We start from the raw sequence: 24,895 nt of genomic DNA, 5'->3' as shown, positions 1-24,895 counted from the left end.
TCAAAGCTGTCTCTCGTGGAGAACTGCTTTTACTTTTAAATAACAAGAAAACACACCAGTAACCAGGTTAGGTACGTTTATATAGTTTATATAATCAATATTTCGGCACGTTACTGCCTTCTTATTTACACAACATAATTTATTCTATATAATTTCTTATAATATATTTTTAAACATAATTAATTTATTTTCTTATTTACTGCTTTTACTTTGTGTGGAACCAACCATTGGTGTTGATCAACTTTGACTTTGGTGCAAAATCAAATGAACAGTAAAATTAACCCTAAAGCCAAAAGGATGGGCGCACAATTTTGCATTATCTATTTTAGGTTTCAAAGATGTACATGTATATGACACACATGTTCTGAGAGGCAAATCACCACGAACATACCTGTACATATAGATAGGACACAAATGTTGTGACAAGCAATACACCACGAACTTGTACAGCTACAATGCAGGGCTAACACCTTTCCGGTTCTCGCCGGAAATCCGGTTTTGAAAACTTTTAACATCGGAAAATCCGTTTTTGTGTGTGTAAGCCCTGACAATATACTGTACATTACTCACTGGAGTAAATGTTCTCCTGAAAGAAATCAAGGCATGACGTTAACAAATCTATTTTAGTGTGAAGCTTGTATAGACGACTGTCGTGATTTTTTTAGTCAATATATAAGTATGTTGTCTTAATTGTTATCTTAAATTGTTAATTACAAATAAATATTGTTTTCTTGTTATAACAGATCTTCTGATATATGTATGTTTGTGTTGTATTGTATTCAAAACGTAATTAAAAATGTTTTTGCAAAAATGAGGAAAAAGATCTGACAAGTCTGTTTCACCTGGTATTCGCGAATACATGTATAAGCATTATGCTTGAGTAGGTATCATCACTGCCAGATATTGTATATAAGCCTATATCACGATATCAAAGATGAATGAAGTTTTGTTTAAACCAAGTCTGGCAACTTTAAAACTCAATAAACCCTCGGTATGCTCACAATGTCCACATGTTCACAATTATACGCCAAAGCATGTGTCATCGATTCTGTCACGGAAATGATGTGACAGTCCTATTTCTTTCTGATTTTTGAAAGCAGGAAAACGTTGACTTGCAATAGAATTTGCTCACCCCAAATAAGACTAGGTTACTATAGTACAAGCGTGGGTCTTTGAGAAATTGCCAAAGAAGGTGCTAAGGAAAACCAAACAACCGCTGTTTTCGGACGACTGTTACAAACACGCAACTGAGAAGCTAATCAAAAAAGAAAACACCTGTTTTGGGATGACTGTACAAATAAATCGCAAGCTTGCATGGAAAACTCATTACACGCCAGTGAACGCAAAAGCTCGTTTATGGGTTATTTTCATAGGTAGATACCGTTGTGTGACATATTCTCAGTTCTTTGAAAGATAATAAAGTATATTAAATGAAAACCATAATGTATTCTCTTTACTTTTGTCATTGGTATTCAGGTACGATTACGATGCTGACATTCAACAACAAAAACAAGTATGCATTGTTTTCTTAATTTGTGTTTAAAAGTTTGTATTTTTAAATCCATATCACATCGTTTTACGCGAGTGATGTATTTTCAAACGATTGTAATATACTGAACGTATACAATCCAAATGTGCAAGTATTTATAATTCTTTCTCTGCAGGCCAAGGATATATATATGTGGAACCAGTAATTATTGTTAAATATAATTTCCGCGAGAAGCTATAACAGTGCGCACTACGATTGTTAAACCAACACAAGCAGTGGCCTATAGCTGCTGTGCACATTTTTACATTTAGTCAAGTTTTGACTAAATGTTTTAACATAGAGGGGGGAATCGAGACGAGGGTCGTGGTGTATGTGTGTGTGTCTGTCTGTCTGTCTGTCTGTCTGTGTGTGTGTGTAGAGCGATTCAGACTAAACTACTGGACCGATCTTTATGAAATTTGACATGAGAGTTCCTGGGTATGAAATCCCCGAAAGTTTTTTTCATTTTTTTGATAAATGTCTTTGATGACGTCATATCCGGCTTTTCGTGAAAGTTGAGGCGGCACTGTCACGCCCTCATTTTTCAACCAAATTGGTTGAAATTTTGGTCAAGTAATCTTCGACGAAGCCCGGACTTCGGTATTGCATTTCAGCTTGGTGGCTTAACAATTAATTAATGACTTTGGTCATTAAAAATCTGAAAATTGTAAAAAAAAATAAAAATTTATAAAACGATCCAAATTTACGTTCATCTTATTCTCCATCATTTTCTGATTCCAAAAACATATAAATATGTTATATTTGGATTAAAAACAAGCTCTGAAAATTAAATATATAAAAATTATTATCAAAATTAAATTGTCCAAATCAATTTAAAAACACTTTCATCTTATTCCTTGTCGGTTCCTGATTCCAAAAACATATAGATATGATATGTTTGGATTAAAAACACGCTCAGAAAGTTAAAACAAAGAGAGGTACAGAAAAGCGTGCTATCCTTCTTAGCGCAACTACTACCCCGCTCTTCTTGTCAATTTCACTGCCTTTGCCATGAGCGGTGGACTGACGATGCTACGAGTATACGGTCTTGCTGAAAAATGGCATTGCGTTCAGTTTCATTCTGTGAGTTCGACAGCTACTTGACTAAATGTTGTATTTTCGCCTTACGCGACTTGTTATATTTAGTCAAGTTTTGACTAAATATTTTAACGTAGAGGGGGGAATCGAGACGAGGGTCGTGGTGTATGTGTGTGTGTGTGTGTGTCTGTCTGTCTGTCTGTGTGTGTGTGTAGAGCGATTCAGACCAAACTACTGGACCGATCTTTATGAAATTTTACATGAGAGTTCCTGGGATTGATATCCCCGAACGTTTTTTTCATTTTTTTGATAAATGTCTTTGATGACGTCATATCCGGCTTTTCGTGAAAGTTGAGGCGGCACTGTCACGCTCTCATTTTTCAACCAAATTGGTTGAAATTTTGGTCAAGTAATCTTCGACGAAGCCCGGACTTCGGTATTGCATTTCAGCTTGGTGGCTTAAAAATTAATTAATGACTTTGGTCATTAAAAATCTGAAAATTGTAAAAAAAAATATAAAACGATTCAAATTTACGTTCATCTTATTCTCCATCATTTGCTGATTCCAAAAACATATAAATATGTTATATTTGGATTAAAAACAAGCTCTGAAAATTAAATATATAAAAATTATTATCAAAATTAAATTTTCGAAATCAATTTAAAAACACTTTCATCTTATTCCTTGTCGGTTCCTGATTCCAAAAACATATAGATATGATATGTTTGGATTAAAAACACGCTCAGAAAGTTAAAACGAAGAGAGGTACAGAAAAGCCTGCAATCCTTCTTCGCGCAACTACTACCCCGCTCTTCTTGTCAATTTCACTGTCTTTGCCGTGAGCGGTGGACTGACGATGCTACGAGTATACGGTCTTGCTGCGTTGCATTGCGTTCAGTTTCATTCTGTGAGTTCGACAGCTACTTGACTTGTTATTTACTTCCTTCACCAGTAACTACAGTCTATATAATAAGTGACAGAGCGGGGACGGAACTGATTTAGGATTTACACCTAATTCTAGACGTCCGTGATTTAACTTAAAGTGTGATTATTTATCGTGAGGATATTTGAAACCTATAAGTTGTCAACACTCACGTACTGGAGACACAGAACTACATAGAGAGAAGCAGCACCACACACAGGGCTCTTGACATCACAATGGTAACATGGCCGTGTTGAAAGAGGCGTTATTACCATGCTGTGTTTGGCTCATGCTTCTGTTCGTCCGTTGTTCAGGTAAGGGTATATTTTGTTCTTCTCTTTCTTTCTTTGTTTCTTTCTTTATTTGGTGTTTAACGTCGTTTTCAACCACGAAGGTTATATCGCGACGGGTGTTCTTCTCTACTCTTCTTTATTCTAATATCAGAGGCTGCTTAATGTAGGTGTGTGCATTAACGTCATTCATTACCTGGAGGTTAACGTCGCGAACCATATCTAACGTCATTCATTACCTGGAGGTTAACGTCGCGAACCATCTAACGTCATTCATTACCTGGAGGTTTTACGTCGCAAACCATCTAACGTCATTCATTACCTGGAAGTTTTACGTCGCGAACCATCTAACGTCATTCATTACGTGGAGGTTTACGTCGCGAACCATCTAACGTCATTCATTACCTGGAGGTTTTACGTCGCGAACCATCTAACCATGGCATACATATGCTGTCCGTCCCGGGCGAAATTCGAAACCGTGACCCTGGGATCATACTGAGTTGCAGAAAACAAAAAGTTTATGATACAATCATTTTGTTGTTAAGCACGCCTCGTGACTGAAACTAAAACTGAAACGTTCAAAAGCGTGTGGTTGACAACGGATCACACTTTAAAGGCACAGTAAGCCTCCCGTAAACCATCACAGATACGGTCAGGCTTTTACACACAGTACAAACACCCTATAACAGTGCGCAGTACGAGTGTTAAACCAACGAAAGGGTGTTTGTACTGTGTGTAAAAAACTGACCGTATATGTGATGGTTTACGGGTGTGTGCGTTGGTGTCAGTCTTTATACGTGAGATAATAATCGTTCAAATCACACGTGTGTATATCATGTAAATGAGGTCATGTCAAGTAAGTCTGGCAGGGACCTGTTTTTCCACTGCTTATGATGCCAAAGTCACCGAGACAAACGTCATTATAGAAACAAAAATTGCGCTCGCTAATTACCCTTGATGAATCTTTAGAACTAACACGTCACGCCACACTTTCAGAGTGACGTTTCTTTGCTTTCACGTAATAGATTGGACGAGGCTTTAGAAGAGATCGAGGTTCCAAAACAAGCGTCTTCAATTTAGCTGCCTCGATCGACTGCAGGACATTTTCAGTAAAATACACGTAAGTACAGTATGTAGGATAAACAGAATACTACATGGCTTGATGTGTCGTACCAGATTTACACTCATTGCTTTTTCAAAAAGTGAACAGCTCGCTTTCGCTCGCAGTTCAATATTTAAAAAAACAACTCGTGTAAATCTGGTACGACACAGCAAGCCATGTAGTATTCTCTATTTATCTTGAGACATGCGTCGCGCGCCAATGCTAACACCAGTCCTTCCTTGCTCTTTCTGTGGCACGTATGCTTTGGTTTGAAAACGACCTGAATAAAAAACAAGTCGCGTAAGGCGAAAATACAATATTTAGTCAAGTAGCTGTCGAACTCACAGAACGCAATGCCATTTTTCAGCAAGACCGTATACTCGTAGCATCGTCAGTCCACCGCTCATGGAAATTGACAAGAAGAGCGGGGTAGTAGTTGCGCTAAGAAGGATAGCACGCTTTTCTGTACTTCTCTTTGTTTTAACTTTCTGAGCGTGTTTTTTATCCAAACATATCATATCTATATGTTTTTGGAATCAGGAACCGACAAGGAATAAGATGAAAGTGTTTTTAAATTGATTTGGACAATTTAATTTTGATAATAATTTTTATATATTTAATTTTCAGAGCTTGTTTTTAATCGGAATATAACATATTTATATGTTTTTGGAATCAGCAAATGATGGAGAATAAGATAAACGTAAATTTGGATCGTTTTATAAATTGTTATTTTTTTTTACAATTTTCCGATTTTTAATGACCAAAGTCATTAATTAATTTTTAAGCCACCAAGCTGAAATGCAATACCGAAGTCCGGGCTTCGTCGGAGATTACTTGACCAAAATTTCAACCAATTTGGTTGAAAAATGAGGGCGTGACAGTGCCGCCTCAACTTTCACGAAAAGCCGGATATGACGTCATCAAAGACATTTATCAAAAAAATGAAAAAAAACGTTCGGGGATTTCATACCCAGGAACTCTCATGTCAAATTTCATAAAGATCGGTCCAGTAGTTTAGTCTGAATCGCTCTACACACACACACACACACACACACACACACACACACACACACACACACACACACACACACACACACGCACATACACCACGACCCTCGTTTCGATTCCCCCTCGATGTTAAAATATTTAGTCAAAACTTGACTAAATATAACAAAGATAGCCGTCTGTGGTAATGAGTAAAAGATTCGATAAAGCTAGTGTTATCGGTAGTTGGCACACACACACACACACACACACACACACACACACACACACACACACACACACACACTAATCGAGTTGCGAAATAAAGTGTGTGATAAAAACACACAGTCTGACAATCATATAACAACTAACATACAGGCCAGGAGGTGCTTTATAAGTCATGCTAATCGGAAGACATGAATTTAGAGCGGTACGTTTGGATCGCCCAAAATAACAATCGATAATAAGATAGTCTACTTGCCTGAGGCCTTTGGAATTCTGATAGTTAGTTGTGTGTCCTTTGCTCATTATAACTGACTATAATTTGCAAGGAAGCAACGCGTACAAAGTCTTCAAGACATGGATTTGCAATGCTATCAAGTTACGACTGACAACTGCCTCAAGATTTGCGTTTCATGATTTGGTGCTGGTAATGCGCTGTAGTTGAATGTCACTGTGAAGGTAAAACTATTTATATTCCCCCCTCTGCTTCTTTACCTCTGTAAACTTGTAGAGCTAGTTATTTTTCGATAATGACCCAGCAACCAAACAAATAACGAGCCAGCAACAGCCTGAATCCTCGATAGTGCAATGGGTTGAGAAGCTGTTCTGTTTTGGTACTACTTTTGCGACTGAAAAGTTCCGAACGCTCTATACGTACGAAGTATACATCTCTGGAGCAAACAATACAAACATACCGCGTTTAAATTAACAACTACAGGCCTGAACACATGAATCTCCATATAAAATCCATGAGTGTTGTTGTTTTCTGAATCTAGATCTGCCGTGCACAACCCGTTCATCACAAGCAAATTCCCAAGGCAAGTAACTCATACTCTAGCCGACAAGAGTAGTTCCCCTTCTTTTAACGCAGTTTCTTCGACAACACTGACTGCAATCCGACGGTCAGTTTTCAACAATATTTCATTTTATAAACAGATCACACGCAACCAAATGCACACACCTCATCAATTTAAACAACATAAAGCGGTTTCATACACTATTTTCCCCAGAAAACTGAACTTCATACAGTAATTAACGTTGGAACACGGGTGCAAAAGTTCGTCTGCTAGTCCCATTTGACGAAAGAACATTATCTTAAAGCGATACTAAAACATAAACAGAACACACAATATCTGCCTTTACCGCCACAGCAGAATAAAAGCACATCTGTGTACTTGATTTTAGTCTAAAACAGGGAAACTGACAAGAAGTGTTAACAGAATGGAATGATTTGCACGGAACTATACAACCGCGCATTAATCGATCGCCTGCGCAGGTTGACTGGTTGAGTGATTCGGATTCGATCAAACTTTCGCACAAAAACTCCTGTTTTCTTTGAATAACTGAAGAAAGGGGGAATAAAGAGGTTACACACCTCGTCTCAGTGATTATTAAAAATAATGGTCTCAGTTCGCGGTCATGAAAAAGCTCGCTGAAGCTCGCATTTTTCATGATCCGCTAACTTCGACCATTATTTTTAATAATCACTGAGACTCGGCATGTAACCTCTACATATTCAACAACATTAAGATTTCGAGACTGGGATAGTTAAAAGATACGTTTCCTCTATTCATCTGTCTTCTAGTCACAGCTGTGTGATTGCACATGGTAAGGAGCACAGCAGATTTGAAAAACACAGTCCTCGTTTTGTTCTGGTTTTTTTTCTCAACTAGCACAGTTAATTAAGAAGCTGCTGTTTTTGTCTTTACCGATCCTGTTTCCATCCCATACATTCAAAAGTCCGTCTCACAAATGGGACAAACAGCCCGAAAACATAATCGACAGTTAACCACGATGAATGAAACTTGAGGCTCTCACTGAGACTGTCTACATCCAGGGTTGTTATTCAGTCTTCCGCGCAAAGCTTATCTTACCTGTACAGTAAGTTGTTCACACCGCACTATCAGGTATTAACTGTTCCTGGTCATGTTCATAACCCAACAAGCACGCAGCAAAAAACGGAGAGATGACAGTTATAAACTTCATGTCACACCATGAACTGTCTTCTTCTTCTTCTTCTGCGTTCGTGGGCTGAAACTACCACGTACACTCGTGTTTTTGCACGAGTGGAATTTTACGTGTAGGCTATGACCGTTTTTACCCCGCCATTAAGGAAGCTATACGCCGCTTTCGGACTGAAGCATGCTGGGTATTTTCGTGTTTCTATAACCCATCGAACTCTGACGATGAATTACAGGATCTTTTCCGTGCGCACTTGGTCTTGTGCTTGCGTGTACACACGCAGGGGGATAAGCCACTAGCAGGTCTGCACATAAGTTGATCTGGGAGATCGGAAAAATCTCCACACTTAACACACCAGGCTGCCGCGGCCGGGATTCGAACCCTGCCATGGACCTTCCGATTAAGAGGGGCCGACGTCTTACCACGCCGCCACAGCGCCCGTCTGAACTGTCAATAATATGTGAAATGTTGTGTGATCCGTTGTTTCGTTCCGACGAAGCGAAGTTTCGTGCGACGCTCCAAATTTTAGTTAAAGCTGTGGTCTATTTATGACTTTCCGGGGCTACGAGGTTGAAAAATAGGGATAAAATCATGTACAGAATTCTGTACAGCAAACGCTACCCGAAACCCCACCTATACGGCGTGTATGACCTTGAGAGCTTCAGTCAACGCTTGAATTTTGCAGTGGTAACATCCGGTTTGCTCTCTCAGAGCTGAGCATATTTGTCGAGAAGGATCGAGCAGAAAAAATAAACGACTTGGCAGGGATTCGAACTCAAGGCCTCGGGGCCTCAAAATGTCGGGGCCGATGTCTTAACCGCTAGGCCACTTCACTAGTGTTTTCAAAGATAAAAAAAATGATAATTTTATATCATTCTACGCTTGAATTACCATTCATGCGTTGCAAAATTGTAAAAATTGCTTTCAAAATTTGCCTTTATTTGCAAACATGTTTCACGGAATCGCAGTACATGTTTACACCGTCATGCTACACGACATTCGCGCCATGCAAATAGCTGCGATATCTCTATTTACAACATGCAAGAAAAATGACAAGAACAGTAATTGAATCTCTCTAAAACTCTGTGCAGTTGAAAACAGACAACTAAGAAATATTTATACATGTATTCATTTCTGAACAGTGGGCGGATAGAGATATAAATCATGCTGCTTCAAGAATAACATAACATGAATTCATATCAGTGTTTTTCTTTTTTTCTCTCGATTGGCGCAGTAGCCTAGTGGTTAGGACATGAGACACGAAGTCTCGAGGTCGAGAGTTCGAATCTTCGCCGGGGCGTTTATTTTTTCCCCTTGATCTCTCTTGAAGATAATAATATGATCAGTCTTGAGAGAGCAAACCGGATGTTATCCCTGCAAAATTCAAGCGTTGACTGAAGCTCTCAAGGTCATACACGCCGTATAGGTGGGGTTTCGGGTAGTGTTTGCTGTACAGAATTATGTACATGATTTTATTCCTATTTTTCTACCTCGTAGCCCCGGAAAGTCATAAATGGACCACAGCTTTAAGGGCAAAATACACATGAGCAGAGTCAGCGGCGCTGCATGCTGCAGAAGGGATTATGACGATTATTAGAAGGGAGGTCCGTGGTTCGAATTCAGCAAGTTCGGATCTTTAATAAAAATTTTTTTATTAACTTTGAACAGTACAAAACATTGTTCACATATGGATATGAATCAGTATTAATGTGACATATTTATTCTTTATTTGTTTTTAATCTATCTACACCTACCCCACAGAACAAATTACACATTTTAAACAAACACTACAAGGACGATAATTCAAATTTGTCATTGAGATTTAAAGTTACTGTTTCCAAAAATTTCAATTACTTTTTTCACGAACAAAAAAATCCGAATTATGTCAAAATGCTTGGTGGTAATGCTCAATTTAACTTACATTTATTTGTCAGTTTAGAGGAACGATAAATTGTTTTTAAACTGAAGGTGAGGCGATGGTATTTAGGACTGGAGAGGAAGGGGGAAGGAATGGAGATAGCGGATGTGGGCGGGACCTAGAAGTAAGGAGGGAGGGGGGGAGGGTGTTGTAGTGGAGGGTTTGGCGCCAAACGTTCTGGCAAGTGAGTGCCAGAGGATACACGCTCTTGCATTAGCGGCAAAGCAGCAGCAGCAGCAGCAGCAGCATTGAAGTGCGCGCGTCAGCAAGTGAACATTATTTGTCCCACCAACCAACCCCTATCTACGCAATTTGCTGGATTTCGTCCTATGTCGATAAAGACTTCTACTATGCCTTATCAAATGCATGATGTTTGCTTCTTATTACCTGATCATATTTCCATCGTACGTTTCCGTCGTTGGACGTCATCCGTTTGTGTATTCTTTCACCGACTTCATTGAAAAAGGGGGGCTTATGTGTTTTCGTTAAACAACATGTTGTAATTGATTGAATTGTGTGTTGATTTGTTACCGATGTTAGTTTTATGGTTTTATTTTATTTTTATTACTGTAATGTTAATGTGTGTGGAGAAGTCCACAGACAACTGTATTGTTGATGTCCGTTAAGTGATATCAAATGTATGTATGTGTCTGTTGACCTGTATGAAAAAGAGGAAAGTAAATGGCCCCCCTGGTTCTGCCCAATGTACGAGACTCGTGAACAGTCGTTATCTCTTGGAATGTCTGCGAGAGAATGGAGGGAGAGTCACTGAGTACATCTCTGGGGTGAGAGTCTGTGTGTGGCCGTAGTGTGATTGTGTGTGTGGATAGGGAGTGGCCCACAAGGGCGGAGGGGGGTGGGGGGGGGGGGGGGGGGGTGCGTCAAGGAGCGGAAGTTTAATTATTTTTAAAGTGTGTCGTATAGCGCACTTTAAGGGAGAGAACTTGCAAATTTTAATGTCAACTCGGAATTAAGCTCCCCTGTTTTTTCTCGCTACACCCGCGGCATTGACGCTGTGTGTGTGCGAACTCGGGCACACGTAGCACGCACGCATCATTACCTCTATAATCTGCAGTGCGTCGTCGGTCCTGCTGAAGTTACATAGGTGAGCGGAGCCCCTTAGTAGTTTGTCGACCTCGAGTATGAATGACTTTTGTCACCCCTCTGATTGAAACGACGCGTGTCAAACACCAATCAAACACACGCATGCATTTCACGTTACAAACCTGTGCGATGTTAGAACACTTTTTACACTGATTTAGTCAAGTTTTGACTAAATGTTTAAACGTAGAGGGGGGAATCGAGACGAGGGTCGTGGTGTATGTGTGTGTGTGTGTGTGTGTGTGTGGAGCGATTCAGAGAAAACTGCTGGACCGATCTTCATGAAACTTGACATGAGAGATCCTGAGTATGGTATCTCCAGATGTTTTTGTCATTTTTTCGATAAATGTCTTTGATGACGTCATATCCGGCTTTTCGTGAAAGTTGAGGCGGCACTGTCACGCTCTCATTTTTCAACCAAATTGGTTGAAATTTTGGTCAAGTAATCTTCGATGAAGCCCGGACTTTGGGATTGCATTTCAGCATGGAGGCTTAAAAATTAAGTAATGAGTTTGCTCATTAAAGTTGTCATTAAAATCGATTTTTCGCAGACAGATTTAAAATTGATTGCATCGTATTCTTCATCACATTCTGAATCTAAAATTATGTACATATGTCATGTTTACTCTTAAAATGTGATCACAATTAACGAAAATAGATTAATTAGTCTTACGATTAAAATTTAAGAAATCGATCCAAAAATGATTTCATCTTATTCTTTATCGTTTCCTGATTCCAAAAACATATAGATATGATAGGTTGTATTCAAAACAAGCTCAGAAAGTTAACAAGTATACAGAAAAGCCCGCTTTCCGGCTTAGCACAATACGCTACCGCGCTATTGTGGCGTGTTAGTTTCACTGCGTTTTGCACGTGGGAGGTGAGCGATTTCCTTCTCGCGGGGATTGACGAAGCTGTACTGTCTTGGTGAAAAAATACAGTGCGTTCAGTTTCATTCCGTGAGTTCGACAGCTTGACTAAATGTAGTAATTTCGCCTTACGCGACTTGTTTCTGCTGTCGTCGATCTTTTTCGTTTTCTGATTCTTGATTTTAGAATGACACCTATTAACTGGGTGTTTTTTCTTTTTCATCGATCAAAGTTTGATAATAGACCAAAAGAGAGATCGCAACATTACATATACTAAAATATTATACGAGTAACAAGTGCACATGCCGCACCGAACAATCCATTGCCAATGGCGGTTCATATGACGGCTTACTAGTGCCAAAACCTCATAATTGTAATTATCAAGGGAAAATTTGTAATTTTCCCTTGATAATTACCATTTTCACGTCTTTATTACTAATTTTCCCGGCGTTAATTAGTCATTATCACGTGATAATGGGTAACCCCAGGTTTTGGCACTAGTAAGCCGTCATAGGTTCATTTTATTCAATATCTCTCTTACTGGTTAACCTGAAGAAAAGAATCGTTCGCTGTGGTGAACAAAACAGTGTTGTATGTTGACAGCCCTGACGCTGTCCCCCTGTGTGAACGATGGTAACGTGCGTGTCGCTGAAGTGGAGCGTGGCAAGACATCCAGCTTCACCTGCCGGGACTTCCCGGCTGCAAATACCGTGCAGTGGATCTTTCTGGGTGAGGATGGCCGTTTAGAGTTTTCTGCCGGGAAGTGTCCCCCAATACCCGACAGTTGTCAGGTGGGAGTCGTGTCCCCCACCTTCACCGCCAGCAGGTCTGCCACAGAGAGCGTGATGACTGTTGATCCCTCACAGAGAGAGTACCTGGTGAGGGAGGGGACGTTGAGATGCGGTAATTCAACAGGCACAGACAACACCTGCCGGATGGATCTAACTAGTGAGTATGCCTACATTTAAACAAGTTAGGTCACAGTACATGGTACCAATTCTTATCAATTGTTTCTGGGAAAGCTCATTGTACAGATGCAAAAGTAATGGTTTGATTAACTAAATGAGAGCTAAAGAACAGCTGAAAGAAGAAATGTCACGAGTAAACCCACCCTACCATCAACATTATTTAGGATATTACACAGTTAGTCCGTCATCTCAACGAAAAATTGTTATCAAAAAGAATCCTCTTTAATTCTGTTGTTTTAAGCCAGTTTAATCTTCCATGTGTTAGGTTTGGATATTTCTAGTTATTGAAATGGCAGCAATCATGTGCAGTCATTGAATGATGTCATGTTAGCGGCTGGTATGGTCTGACAAAATGGAGGCATGGTTGTTAAAACTGGAATAACTCAATCGTGTTTGATCATCAAATATGTTAGCTATTTTTATACTCATATATGATTTGATGTATGCTGATTACGAAAAGACAAAGATATTGCCAAAATCTTACAACCTTGGATGCTGACACTCTTCATAACTAACATACATTTTGTCAAACAATGATTGCAACAGATTTCGCACCCAAATAAAATCCTTAATTCCCGTGTCATTTCCTCTAAACTGTATATGCCAGTGAAGGCACGTTCCCTTGACCATCTTCATTAACTTTCGGATTAAAGATTTCTTTTATAGGTAGCACGTGACCATCGCTCAATTAAGGGTACATTTAAAATCGACTGGACAAAAACGGCAGGGCCTAACTGAAAATCGACAAAAAATAACAATAGACAAACCTTTGAAACGTTAACATACGAGAAGAAACCAAAATCAATTATCTACCCAGAAAGGGTTGTTTTGTTTAGCTAGCTTGCGTATTTCGTATGCCATCGCCCATGCTATTCCCACTGATGCAAGTGTCGATCGCACGTCAACAATGACTCATGGGATTGCTTTGAAACTGTCCAAATATTGTACCAACATACCAGACGTACTTCGAGCGTTGGGATCGTTACACGTATTTCTTTTTCAATGTAAGCAAGTATGAAAGGAAGGCATAGGACTCTGAGAAAAATAAGTAAACTTTCGTTCATGAATGATTAACATATTTGAAAAGAAAATATTTGATTAGAAACAAATCGCAAAACATGCTTAAATTGACCTATACAAAAAGATGCTTAAATAATGGTTTCATATCGTCGCGATATAACCTTCGTGGTTGAAAACGACGTTAAACACCAAATAAAGAAAGAATGGTTTCATATAGTGTTATTTGTTATAAGGTAAACTTCACTCTGAATTGTAGTTTAAATTATAAACAAACTAGGCATTGCTTCGTGAAATGGAACGCAAAAAGTCACGAATTAGTGTGTATAATATGGTCAAACACATCTTCGTCATTGCACTGTTCCAGCTCCCGCTGTGGTCAGCGCGTGCAGTGTGAAGTTTGAGAGAGTGGGCACTGACTGGCAGACAACAGGTCGCTGTGACATATCTTCAGCTGCCTATTCCTCTAGGGGCAGATACATCTGTCGGTGGTACAGACAGAAAGTGGTCAGTGAGTGTTTAGGCGTATGTGAAAGTTAAAGCACCACTGTCACGCTTTCATTAAAGTTGTCATTTAAATCGAATTTTCGTGAACAGATTTAAAATTGATTGCATCGTGTTCTTCATTGAATTCTGAATCTCAAAATAGATACATATATCATAGTTACTCTAAAAATGTGATCACAATTAACGGACAAAGGTTAATTAAGTACTACGCTTTAACTTTTAGAAATCGATCCAAAAATAATTTCATCTTATTAATATTCGTTATCATTTCATGATTTCAAAAACATATAGATATAATATGTTTGCATTAAAAACAAGCTAAACAATTTAAAAGGAATACAGAAAAGCGTTGTTTCCTTCTTTTAGCGCAATACGCTACTGTGCTGTACTAGCTTGTCAAACGCGCTTCATTGTGTACGTAAAAAGTGAGCGATTTCCTTGCCGCGGGGATTGACGATCGACGTTGTTTTATCTTGGTGAACAAATGCAGTGCGTTCAGTTTCATTCTGTGAGTTCGACACATTGACAAAATGATTTAGTTCCGCCTTACGCGACTTGTTTATTTGTATTTTAGAGGCACAATCAAAACGTCTGGCTTTTGATACAACAAACACCACTACACCAAGAACATTAATATAAATAAGTGAAATGTCTTTTTTCCTCCAGTCATCAGCAAAGGAACAAATAAAACAAGCTGGCTACACACCGTCCAGTCGTGTCTGTAACTTCACCGAGGCCTTGCCGACTGCTGTTGGAGTGTACACCTACAGTGTCACAGTGAATCCAGGAGACGTGTCAATGGAAGCTTCTTTTACCGGCGGTATGTTTTCGGTGTTCGTTTTGGTTTGACTACATTTCCATGACTATGTTAAGCTGTCAGGATGGCCGCGTGTGAGCGTGAGCGTGAGCGCGTCTTGTCATGTGCGTGTGTGTGTGTGTGTGTGTTTGTGTGGCTTGCTCAACAGATCACAAATCGTTACGTCCATTCATGGTGTTTGAGTATGATACGTGTTTGTTCGACGTGTTCGTATCACACACTTAACTTAGCGACTCAATCTCTGTGTGTGTGTGTGTGTGTGTGTGTGTGTGTGTGTGTGTGTGTGTGTGTGTGTGTGTGTGTGTGTGTGTCTGTGTCTGTGTCTGTGTCTGTGTGTGTGTGTGTTCGAATGAAAACAATGGGAACAAGAAATTCCTCCGAGGTAGGAAAAACACCCCCGTCCTTACCATTCTCACTGCCACCAACTGAGGTCAGAAGTCAAAAGTCAAAAGTCAAAAGTCAAAAGTCAAAAGTCAAAAGTCAGAAATCAGAAGTCAGAAGTCAGAAATCACAAGTCAGAAGTCAGAAGTCAGAAATCACAAGTCAGAAATCACAATCCACACAAATCTAAGTAAACCTTCATGTAAATCAGTGCCGGAAATTCCCTAAAGTAACCTACAAGAATCAGCTGTAACACTAAACCGAAAGCGGATAAAAACAATTATAATGTAACAAGTTTGGTGACGATCGGTCCGTTCATTCTTGAGATCTATATGCGAACACAAACACACACCCAAAGAAACAATTGACCATTAATATGTCACTCTTAATCTTAATCCACCAATAACTCCCTAACCGTGTGTTTGACTGGTCCCAATTTTTTGAAGGACCGTCTCAGGAATGTATAGAACCTGTTCACCAAGTTTGGTGACGATCGGTCCGTTCATTCTTGAGATCTATATGCGAACACAAACACACACCCAAAGAAACAATTGACCATTAATATGTCACTCTTAATCTTAATCCACCAATAACTCCCTAACCGTGTGTTTGACTGGTCCCAATTTTTGTAAGGACCGTCTCAGGAATGTATAGAACCTGTTCACCAAGTTTGGTGACGATCGGTCCGTTCATTCTTGAGATCTATATGCGAACACAAACACACACCCAAACAAACAAACAAACACATGGAGCGAAACCTTTTCACACCCCTATACCGGGGGTGTAACCCCTATACCGGGGGTGTAATAATGCATCATTTTCACACACGAACACACACACACACACACACACACACACACACACACACACACACACACACACACACACACACACACATATATCTATCAAAGCACTGTTTCATATACAGCTTGTCATTCAGTCAAGGCCCAGCGGATGATCATCATCAATAGGGCCACACCTCCAGCTTTTTACTGTCGTATTGTGTAAATGCACAATATGTTTGATTATTGATGAACCAGGTTCGATGGCGATGTCTTGTTCTTTACTCTGAATTATATTTCAACAGAACACCCAAGTGCACCGACCATGACAGGGTGCAGTGCAGATGACTACATAGCAGAGAACACAGCTGTCAGTTGCACGTGCCGCACAGTGAATGTAGGTCAACCCGCAGGACGACTCGTGTGGTTCAGGGGAGTTGATTCTGTCAAGTTTGGTAACTATGGTGACGACACTCTGACCGTGTCACATACACTGACTCGCGCTGACCATGACGTCACACAGTTCCGTTGTGTCGTTGACTGGGCCACAAACGTTCAGGGAGAAAGTCGGACCTTCAAAGTTGGATGTAAGGATTTTGCATAAGATGACTGACTAGCTAATTTCTTTTTTCTTTATTTGGTGTTTAACGTCGTTTTCAACCACGAAGGGTTATATGGCGACGGGGAAAGGGGGGGGGGGGGGGGGGGGGGGGGGGGGGGGGATGGGATAGAGCCACTTGTTAATTGTTTCTTGTTCACAAAAGCACTAATCAAAAAATTGCTCCAGGGGCTTGCAACGTAGTACAATGTATTACCTTACTGGGAGAATGCAAATTTCCAGTACAAAGGATTTAACATTTCTTACATACTGCTTGACTAAAATGTTTACAAACATTGACTATATTCTATACAAGAAACACTTAACAAGGGTAAAAGGAGAAACAGAATCCGTTAGTCGCCTCTTACGACATGCTGGGGAGCATCGGGTAAATTCTTCTCCCTAACTAGCTAAAGTTTGGTCTGGTTTTATGGTTCATAACGTGCCAACGATATTAACTGACAGGAGCATTTGCAGACAGATAATAAGGTTTTACAGGGGTGAGTTTTGGCGCTCGCCCGCGGCGACTTCAAATCGCGTCGGGCGAGTTCGAAATTCCTCTGAAATCGCCCGCCGGGCGGGTTCAAATTTTGCTGAAGTACAAAGTCGTTAGGCAACGTAGTCAATCGGAACGGCCGGCGAACAAATATCTCTGCGGGCGATCTCAAAATCTGTCACTTCTCTACTGCCCACTCATCCCCCCCCCCCCTTCCCCCACTTTGAGGACTCAGGACTACCATCAATCAATGTCAGACACATTGGCTAGACAGCTACCCCCCTCCGCCTCACTTGACCGTGTCATCACCCCTCCAGTGCCACGAGCCGCTGGCGATTGCATCAGCAGTCAAAATAGTTAAACCGCCCCTCCGTCCCCCCTCTTTGCGCTATTCACTTCACCCCCTCTCTGATCTTATCCTGCGCTCACCAATCCTTCAGAGACTTTCACATGTTGTAAAACAGTTTCCTCTCAGATAAAAACTCGGTCATTGACCCCGAGTAAGAAGGTCAGTGTCTCGACAGGCAGCTGTGTTCAGATTGCAAGTAACGGTCATTGACCCAGGTCTCAAGGCCAACCAGCTTTTACAATGCATCTGCCTTTGATCTGACCGCCCATCCAGAGCAAACATATTCCCCCTAGCCCTCTGTATTTTTCCTTTGATGTGCCTGCTATGTACCACTGATCCAGTTTCTGGGAAATGTATATAATTATGTCATTGACTGCAGGGATACTCATTGAGACCGTTTTCCCAAATATGTTAACACCAGCTTTGCTGACCAACTTAGTACAAGTAGTGACAGTACTACTGCTGTCAATTATTTCCCTTCAACTAAGGAAGTAAAAAAAACCACCCAGATCCACTATATGTGATAAAGAAGAAAAGACAGACCTTCAACAATAGGACAAGGGATGCAACTCTGCTGAATCAAAAGCATAAAGATCACCTGTGAACAATTCTAGGATCAGGAAATCTGAACATCTGTTTGTTTTCATTAGGAAATAGAAATGAAATGTAATGCTTTTGATTATTTATGACTTAAGCTGTGGTAAATTTGGCTGGTATGCAACTTTTACAGTAATATTAATAACACAGACATAAAGAAAAAGAAACAAAACAAGAAAGCAACTTAGAAAATGTTTTGTTTGTAGTCAGCTTTTTATACTTGGTTTTATACAACAAAAAACATAATTTAAATTAAAAAAAAATGCTGATTTACTCTTTTGTAGTGTGTGTTTATGTGGTAAGTAAAGTTCCATAGTAAATTACTTTGTAAATTGTGTGGTAGGGGTACATAAAGGGGGTAACTTTTAGTGAGGTTTAGTGTGTGATTGTGTGACAGGGTGTGAATGTGGTTTTGATTTCTTGTTTCTTTGTGGCGGCTTTTATTTTAAATTCTTTATTAAAACAAGGTTAATTATCATTATATTAAAACATAGCATTTTAGTCATCAAGTTTTCTGTGTGTTTGTGGTAGTTATTAGTAGTGCAAATCCACATGTATGCATTATAAGTATGAATGTACGTCTTTTGTGTATGTGGTTAGCAAGTGACGAACCGCTGGGGCGGTTGTAAGAAATCCCGGCAAGTTGGGGGCCAGTTGGGATTTGGGGGGGCCGGTTCAATTTTTGACTTACCGACCCCCCTGGCCGGTAGCAAAAAAAGTTAAGGTACACCCCTGGTTTTAGGTATGCAGACTCTCACGCACTCATAGATTTTGGCAAATTAGCGTAAACTACCATGTAAGCGCCCACCCTCCTTATGCACCAGTGTATCTAAAAAGTAGGGAGTGGGCGTTCACTGGGAAATTTACCCTGTGCAAAATCTGTTCCTCGCGAGAAATAGCTGTAATTGATCACTTGGTATGATAATGATACATGTAGTAGTATCTGTTTCTGTGCACACATATCTATACCCTCTATGTCTCTTTCTCTGGGACACAGACGCGTGTGTGTGTGAGCAAGTGCAAGTGCCTGTCAAAGATACATGTCAAACCCAGCACATTAAAAATACAGTCCGTTCACTCGACCTCTGTAAATCCCTCAAGGTCGAACGAGTCTCTCAAATCTTTGTCGACGTTTGGCATGGCTATCGGCCAGAGACTGCAGTCGCAAAAGTATGAACTTAACGTTATGACTGCATTGCAGCATCTTGTCATTATTTTGTCGAATGACATCTCTGTATTTTACGAAGAGATTTATCATAGACTAGAAACTTTTTTTGACACCTTCATCTTCTTTAACTTTACAAACCAATTGGTAAAAATGATACCCCCAAATGTTTTATTTAAAACAAATTCTATTAATGACTTTGATGATGTCATTTCCGCTTTTCTGAGGCGGAACTATGGCAACTTCAATTTTGTATCAAATTGATTAAAATGTTAGTAAAACAATCTTTCAACCAATCCGGACTATGGGATTGTAATTAGCCCTAAAACTTACAAACAATGGAATGTTCGCACACAAATTCAAGAATGATTACATTGTGTTCTTTATCATCTCCTGAATCCACGTATGTGTAGGCCTATACCTTTTTTGTGTTTCGACTCAAAACAAGCTCAAAAATCAAGAATAGTCCATTGTATGCAAATAACGTTTTGCCTTGTGGAACAATATGACACTGGTCAGCGCTTTTTCGGCCGCAGGGTTTCCGTTAATCTATGATTAACTATAGTCTTAGTGAAAACATGCATTGCATTGAACGTCGGAAACGCATTCATTTCGCTTCACGCCACTTGTTTTATGTTTCAGATAAACCAGAAAGACTGTCCTTCAAGCTTGGTTCAGGCTCACAAACAGAGGTGACAGTGAAGGAAAACAACACAGTTCTCCTCACGTGTGAAGCTGACAGCAGACCGGTAGCAGACATGACAGTGGTCAGACAGGGAGGGTTAGAGGTGAACAGCAGCCAGTCTCCCTTGACCTTCCCCCTCACAGCCAGCTGTACGGACACTGGCACCTACCTCTGTTCTGCCAGCAACGTCATCGGACAGGCCGACACTTCTGTGTCTGCAAAACTCTATGTTGAATGTAGGTACTACAGGAACGAAGAAACCTACTTAAGTGCTTGGTTTTTTGGTTGTGTTTGTTTAATTTTTTAGTGAAGAGTTGCTGCTTTAGTTACTCTCAACATAACATGTTGAATGTATGTACTTCGGTAACGAAATCATTTTTACGTGTGTGTGTGGTTTTGTGTGTGGATTGTTTGTCAGTTAAAAGATGCAGCTTCAGTTCAACACTAATTCCCGTTACTCTCAACACAACATGGGGTTTTTATCCATCTATATTCTTGGATTATTTTGTTTTCGAATACCAGCCTGACCACCACCCAAACAGACTGTCATCACTTCCGAGCCAATTATGAAATCGTAACTGTCGGCATGTGGACATGTACACCCATATTACTTGTTGGTGGCTAAAACCGATACAAGCCACTGACTAAAACCGGAATATCACCGTACTCTTTTACTACAGAATGTAACAGACACTTCTGTTCATTTCACCAACAGGTAAACCACGTATCGCGCTAACAGAGCCGGCACTGGAGGTGAACTACACAAATCAGCTCACAGGTCTTGACTTTGACGTCATGGCCTACCCCGCTCCTACATCCTTCAGCAGCTTCAAGTATCTGGGACCAGACGGAACGGACCCTGCTTCGGAAACCATCAACATAACGTTGACCATCACCTGCCAGCTGAAGCCTGGTGCGTTGTACATCTCCACCTGTACTCTCACTGTACACATCATGACGTCACCAGCAGCTGCAGGTTTTTACACTGTGACGCTTTTCAACACTGAGGGGTCACTGACATGACGTCAGATTTAAAGTGTTGTATGATAATGGTGAGAGTTCATATTTTGTTTTGTAAAGCATAAGAAAATTGACTTTATTTCATCCTTCTCACACGCCGAGAAATAAGAAGTAGTCCTCTAACTCGAGCTTCACAAGACTAACCTTCAATTGTTTAATCCCCTGTTGTGGGCGAGATAACATTACATGTGTAAGTGATATGTATGTTTAATGAGAGCAGACTTATATTTTTACTGTGGATATCGGTGGGAAAAAGTATTAACTGAGGAAAATGTTTGAAACATTGTTATTGTGTTCAGTGTAACTCTACATCCATACCTTCACTACCCTGTCCTGACTCAAAGAAAAAGTAATATGATACATAGCGTTGGAACCCAGTGCGATGACAAGGACCTGTGACAACAACAACGTCTCCCAGAGGGGGCTCTGTAATGAAAACTAGATTTGTGAGTTACTTGCTTCCTCTAGCTCTCTAAAGCCAATTTGGACACAAATCAGTTTAATTTCACACATCATTTATGTGTTTATTTCAATCTTCAGCAAAGAAGAACCTCACTTTATAATTCGTGTTTACTGTTGCAAGCTGCACAGAGTGACGTCACGACAGGAGAGTCACCAACAAACTATGTTGCTGTTGGCCTGGGTGTTGCGCTGGCGCTGGTGTTGGTTGCCATTGTCGTCGTCGTCGTCTGGCTGTGGAGACGTCGGTGGAGTTTGCCATGGGCCCGTGAGCAACATTAATCTATACGATAATTTTGAGTTTGTCTTTTTTAGGGCATAACCATCGTAATTATATTCTGCTAATATTCATAATTATGGCAAATTATATATGCAAATAAAATGTATGCATCTATGAATCATAGATGTACAGTCGCTTTCACCAAGGCCGCAAAGTACGTTAACAGTATCAAATGAACTTGACTAGTGTGAGAGCAATGCATGTTGTGAAATTAATAATACCCTAAGCTATTCTCAAGTTTAGGTGACACACATTTTTAGCATGCATTGACTAGAAACAAAAAAGTATGATCAGAAATTAGATCAGGACTAAACTAAGCTAAGATTACTGATCGCCTTAAAGCCCCAGGCCGTCTCAAATGGTTTACAGAACGATTCAAATTTTCTCGTGAAAAAAGCAGTCCTAACCTTATCGAACACACTCTCAATAGCGCCTTCGTTTGAATGGCCATTTAGCTCGCGTAAACCACACACCTGTTTTCGTGGTTTATCTAACCCCTGAGCCATCGTGAACCCGTGTGATTCACTTTCCTTTTTTTCACAATTTAGTCGTCAGTTTGTGATTTCAATGTGTATCTGCAATAGCACGTTATTGTGTACATCTAAAACGCAACAAACGGCTGCGAGTCACACGAACTGAGCGGTGGCGTTGACCGTTCAAAGAAACTGGCACTATGCAGAACATTTGTCTGCTAGCATGAGGAAACACGTTTTGCGTGACACGCTTCCGGGCTTTTCTTTTTTCGAACTTTCAAAACTTCGAATTGTACTGATCTTGTCTTGATGAAAAAAGAATTATTTTATAATTTAACAATGTTTGTGTAACAAGCTGTCAATTTATTATTGAGATTTCAAAAGTTAGGTCTAGCACCAAAACGAGGACCGTCCGATTGTCTTACAGACAATCCGGCTGGCCACGCAAAAATACATTCTTTGAAAATTGCTCGATATTTATAGAGGGCACCTAGGATGTTCTCCAGCGATGAGTGTTTAAACGAAAGGGTGTTTGTAATGTGTGTAAAAGCCTGACAGTGTCTGTGACCAGAAACACTTACTAATGGTTTATGGGAAGCTGAGTGTGCCTTTAAGTAATCAACAACTTTTTTTCATCTATCCTAAATATATTTTCTCAAGAGTTGTTTCCTTTCCATTTTGGGTCTATAACAAAAATGACAATTATTTATTACTTTTTCAGAGGAAGGAGATGAGCCTCGAAGTAAACCGACATCGGAGAGGTTCGTTTCTCTCTTCGATCTCTACACGCTTGTCACACAATACTGTCAATTAGAAACATTCTTTAAATAATGTAAATCACATAACAATAAACAAACGCACCCATCCCCTACATCACACCAACACACACACACACACACACACACATACACACACACACATATACACACACACACACACACACACACGTTTGAATGAACAGTTTACAAGATGTGATGTATGTGTCCACTTTTATTGTACTTATTATTGTACCCATTATTGTGGCTGCTATTAATTATTGCCGTAGTATCAGCTTGTTGTACGATATAACTATACCAATAAGTGTGATGCACATGTATAGCAGATATTGTCTCTGGTGATTGAACATTGCACCTGCTGCGCATATTCTACAGAATAATTGTCATCTTAACAAAGCATATTTATAACTCTTTCAGAGAATCAAGGTCTATGGATCTCGGTCTACAACCGGTTGGACAGGCGTCTGAACCGACAGGTACGTTCCAATGTGTTCCACCTGCTAGGCTGTATTCTGTTGAGTTTCTACTGATGGTACGAGTATAGTTCCATGACCATGTGTCGCACTGACTGCAACAAAATACAATAATGTTGCTTCATTGAATGAATTTGTGAATGTAATATCTAAACGCTAAAACCGATCAATAAATCTACAGGGTGACACGAAAAAAACAGATCCCACCAAAAGTTTAATATTTTCTGAAATAATCAGCCGATTCTTTTATTTTTTCAGGTGAGCCAAGCTGAAATGATGTTCTAACAGCCCACCAAGTTTGAGCTTCAAGATGTCATGGACAACGGAGCATAAGACATTTAAGCCTATAGTCGAGGCCTATTTTCGCCGGCGAACAGATTTGCTCGGGCTGCGCACAACAGACTCTCTGACTGAATCAATATTCCTCGGTGTCCTTGCTGATTTAGGTCGACCAGAGTGGGATCCCCTGTTAGGGTTTTTACTATTGAGGTTATTGACAGTCCCATGGTCTCTGAACTTATCCCTAAATCAGCAAGGACACCGAGGAATATTGATTCAGTCAGAGAGTCTGTTGTGCGCAGCCCGAGCAAATCTGTTCGCCGGCGAAAATAGGCCTCGACTATAAATGTCTTATGCTCCGTTGTCCATGACATCTTGAAGCTCAAACTTGGTGGGCTGTTAGAACATCATTTCAGCTTGGCTCACCTGAAAAAATAAAAGAATCGGCTGATTATTTCAGAAAATATTAAACTTTTGGTGGGATCTGTTTTTTTCGTGTCACCCTGTACAAGGTCTTTTCTCTATTCTTTTTACTTTTCGAAGCTTGTTCAATTCTTTATCGACACATAATTTATGTGTATGTTTTTGGTATTAGGAAATAATAAAGAATAAGATGCAATCTTTTTTCCATCGATTACTAAATTTTTATTTTTTTATTAGAACTTCGCGATTTTTAATTACCGAACTCATTGGCTTCCTCGAAGATTGCGTGACCAAAAATGATTCAAAAATGAGAGTGTGACAGTGCCGCCTCAACTTTCACTAAAAGCCGGATAGGACGTCATCAAAGACATTTCTCGAAAAAAAAATTGTCTTGGGGTGGTATGCCCAGAAAC

At 40.0% G+C, this 24,895-nt stretch overlaps 1 protein-coding gene across 1 annotated transcript in view; it reads left to right on the top strand.

The window, feature by feature from the left end:
- Positions 1–3,538: 3,538 nt before the first annotated feature.
- The window catches only part of LOC138973254 (uncharacterized), a 24,249-nt gene continuing 2,892 nt past the window's right edge, over positions 3,539–24,895 (top strand). Inside the window, exons 1-10 of the mRNA XM_070345975.1 lie at positions 3,539–3,803; positions 12,541–12,885; positions 14,290–14,429; positions 15,096–15,249; positions 16,715–16,996; positions 20,257–20,535; positions 21,015–21,351; positions 21,903–22,046; positions 23,253–23,292; positions 23,725–23,783. Coding sequence (XP_070202076.1) covers positions 3,734–3,803; positions 12,541–12,885; positions 14,290–14,429; positions 15,096–15,249; positions 16,715–16,996; positions 20,257–20,535; positions 21,015–21,322 — 1,578 coding nt within the window. The 5' untranslated portion in view covers positions 3,539–3,733 and the 3' untranslated portion in view covers positions 21,323–21,351; positions 21,903–22,046; positions 23,253–23,292; positions 23,725–23,783. The remainder of the gene's footprint in view (positions 3,804–12,540; positions 12,886–14,289; positions 14,430–15,095; positions 15,250–16,714; positions 16,997–20,256; positions 20,536–21,014; positions 21,352–21,902; positions 22,047–23,252; positions 23,293–23,724; positions 23,784–24,895) is intronic.

This window comes from Littorina saxatilis, linkage group LG8 (assembly GCF_037325665.1).
Source record: "Littorina saxatilis isolate snail1 linkage group LG8, US_GU_Lsax_2.0, whole genome shotgun sequence".
NCBI lineage: Eukaryota > Metazoa > Mollusca > Gastropoda > Littorinimorpha > Littorinidae > Littorina > Littorina saxatilis.
This window is presented reverse-complemented; position numbering and strand designations above follow the sequence as displayed.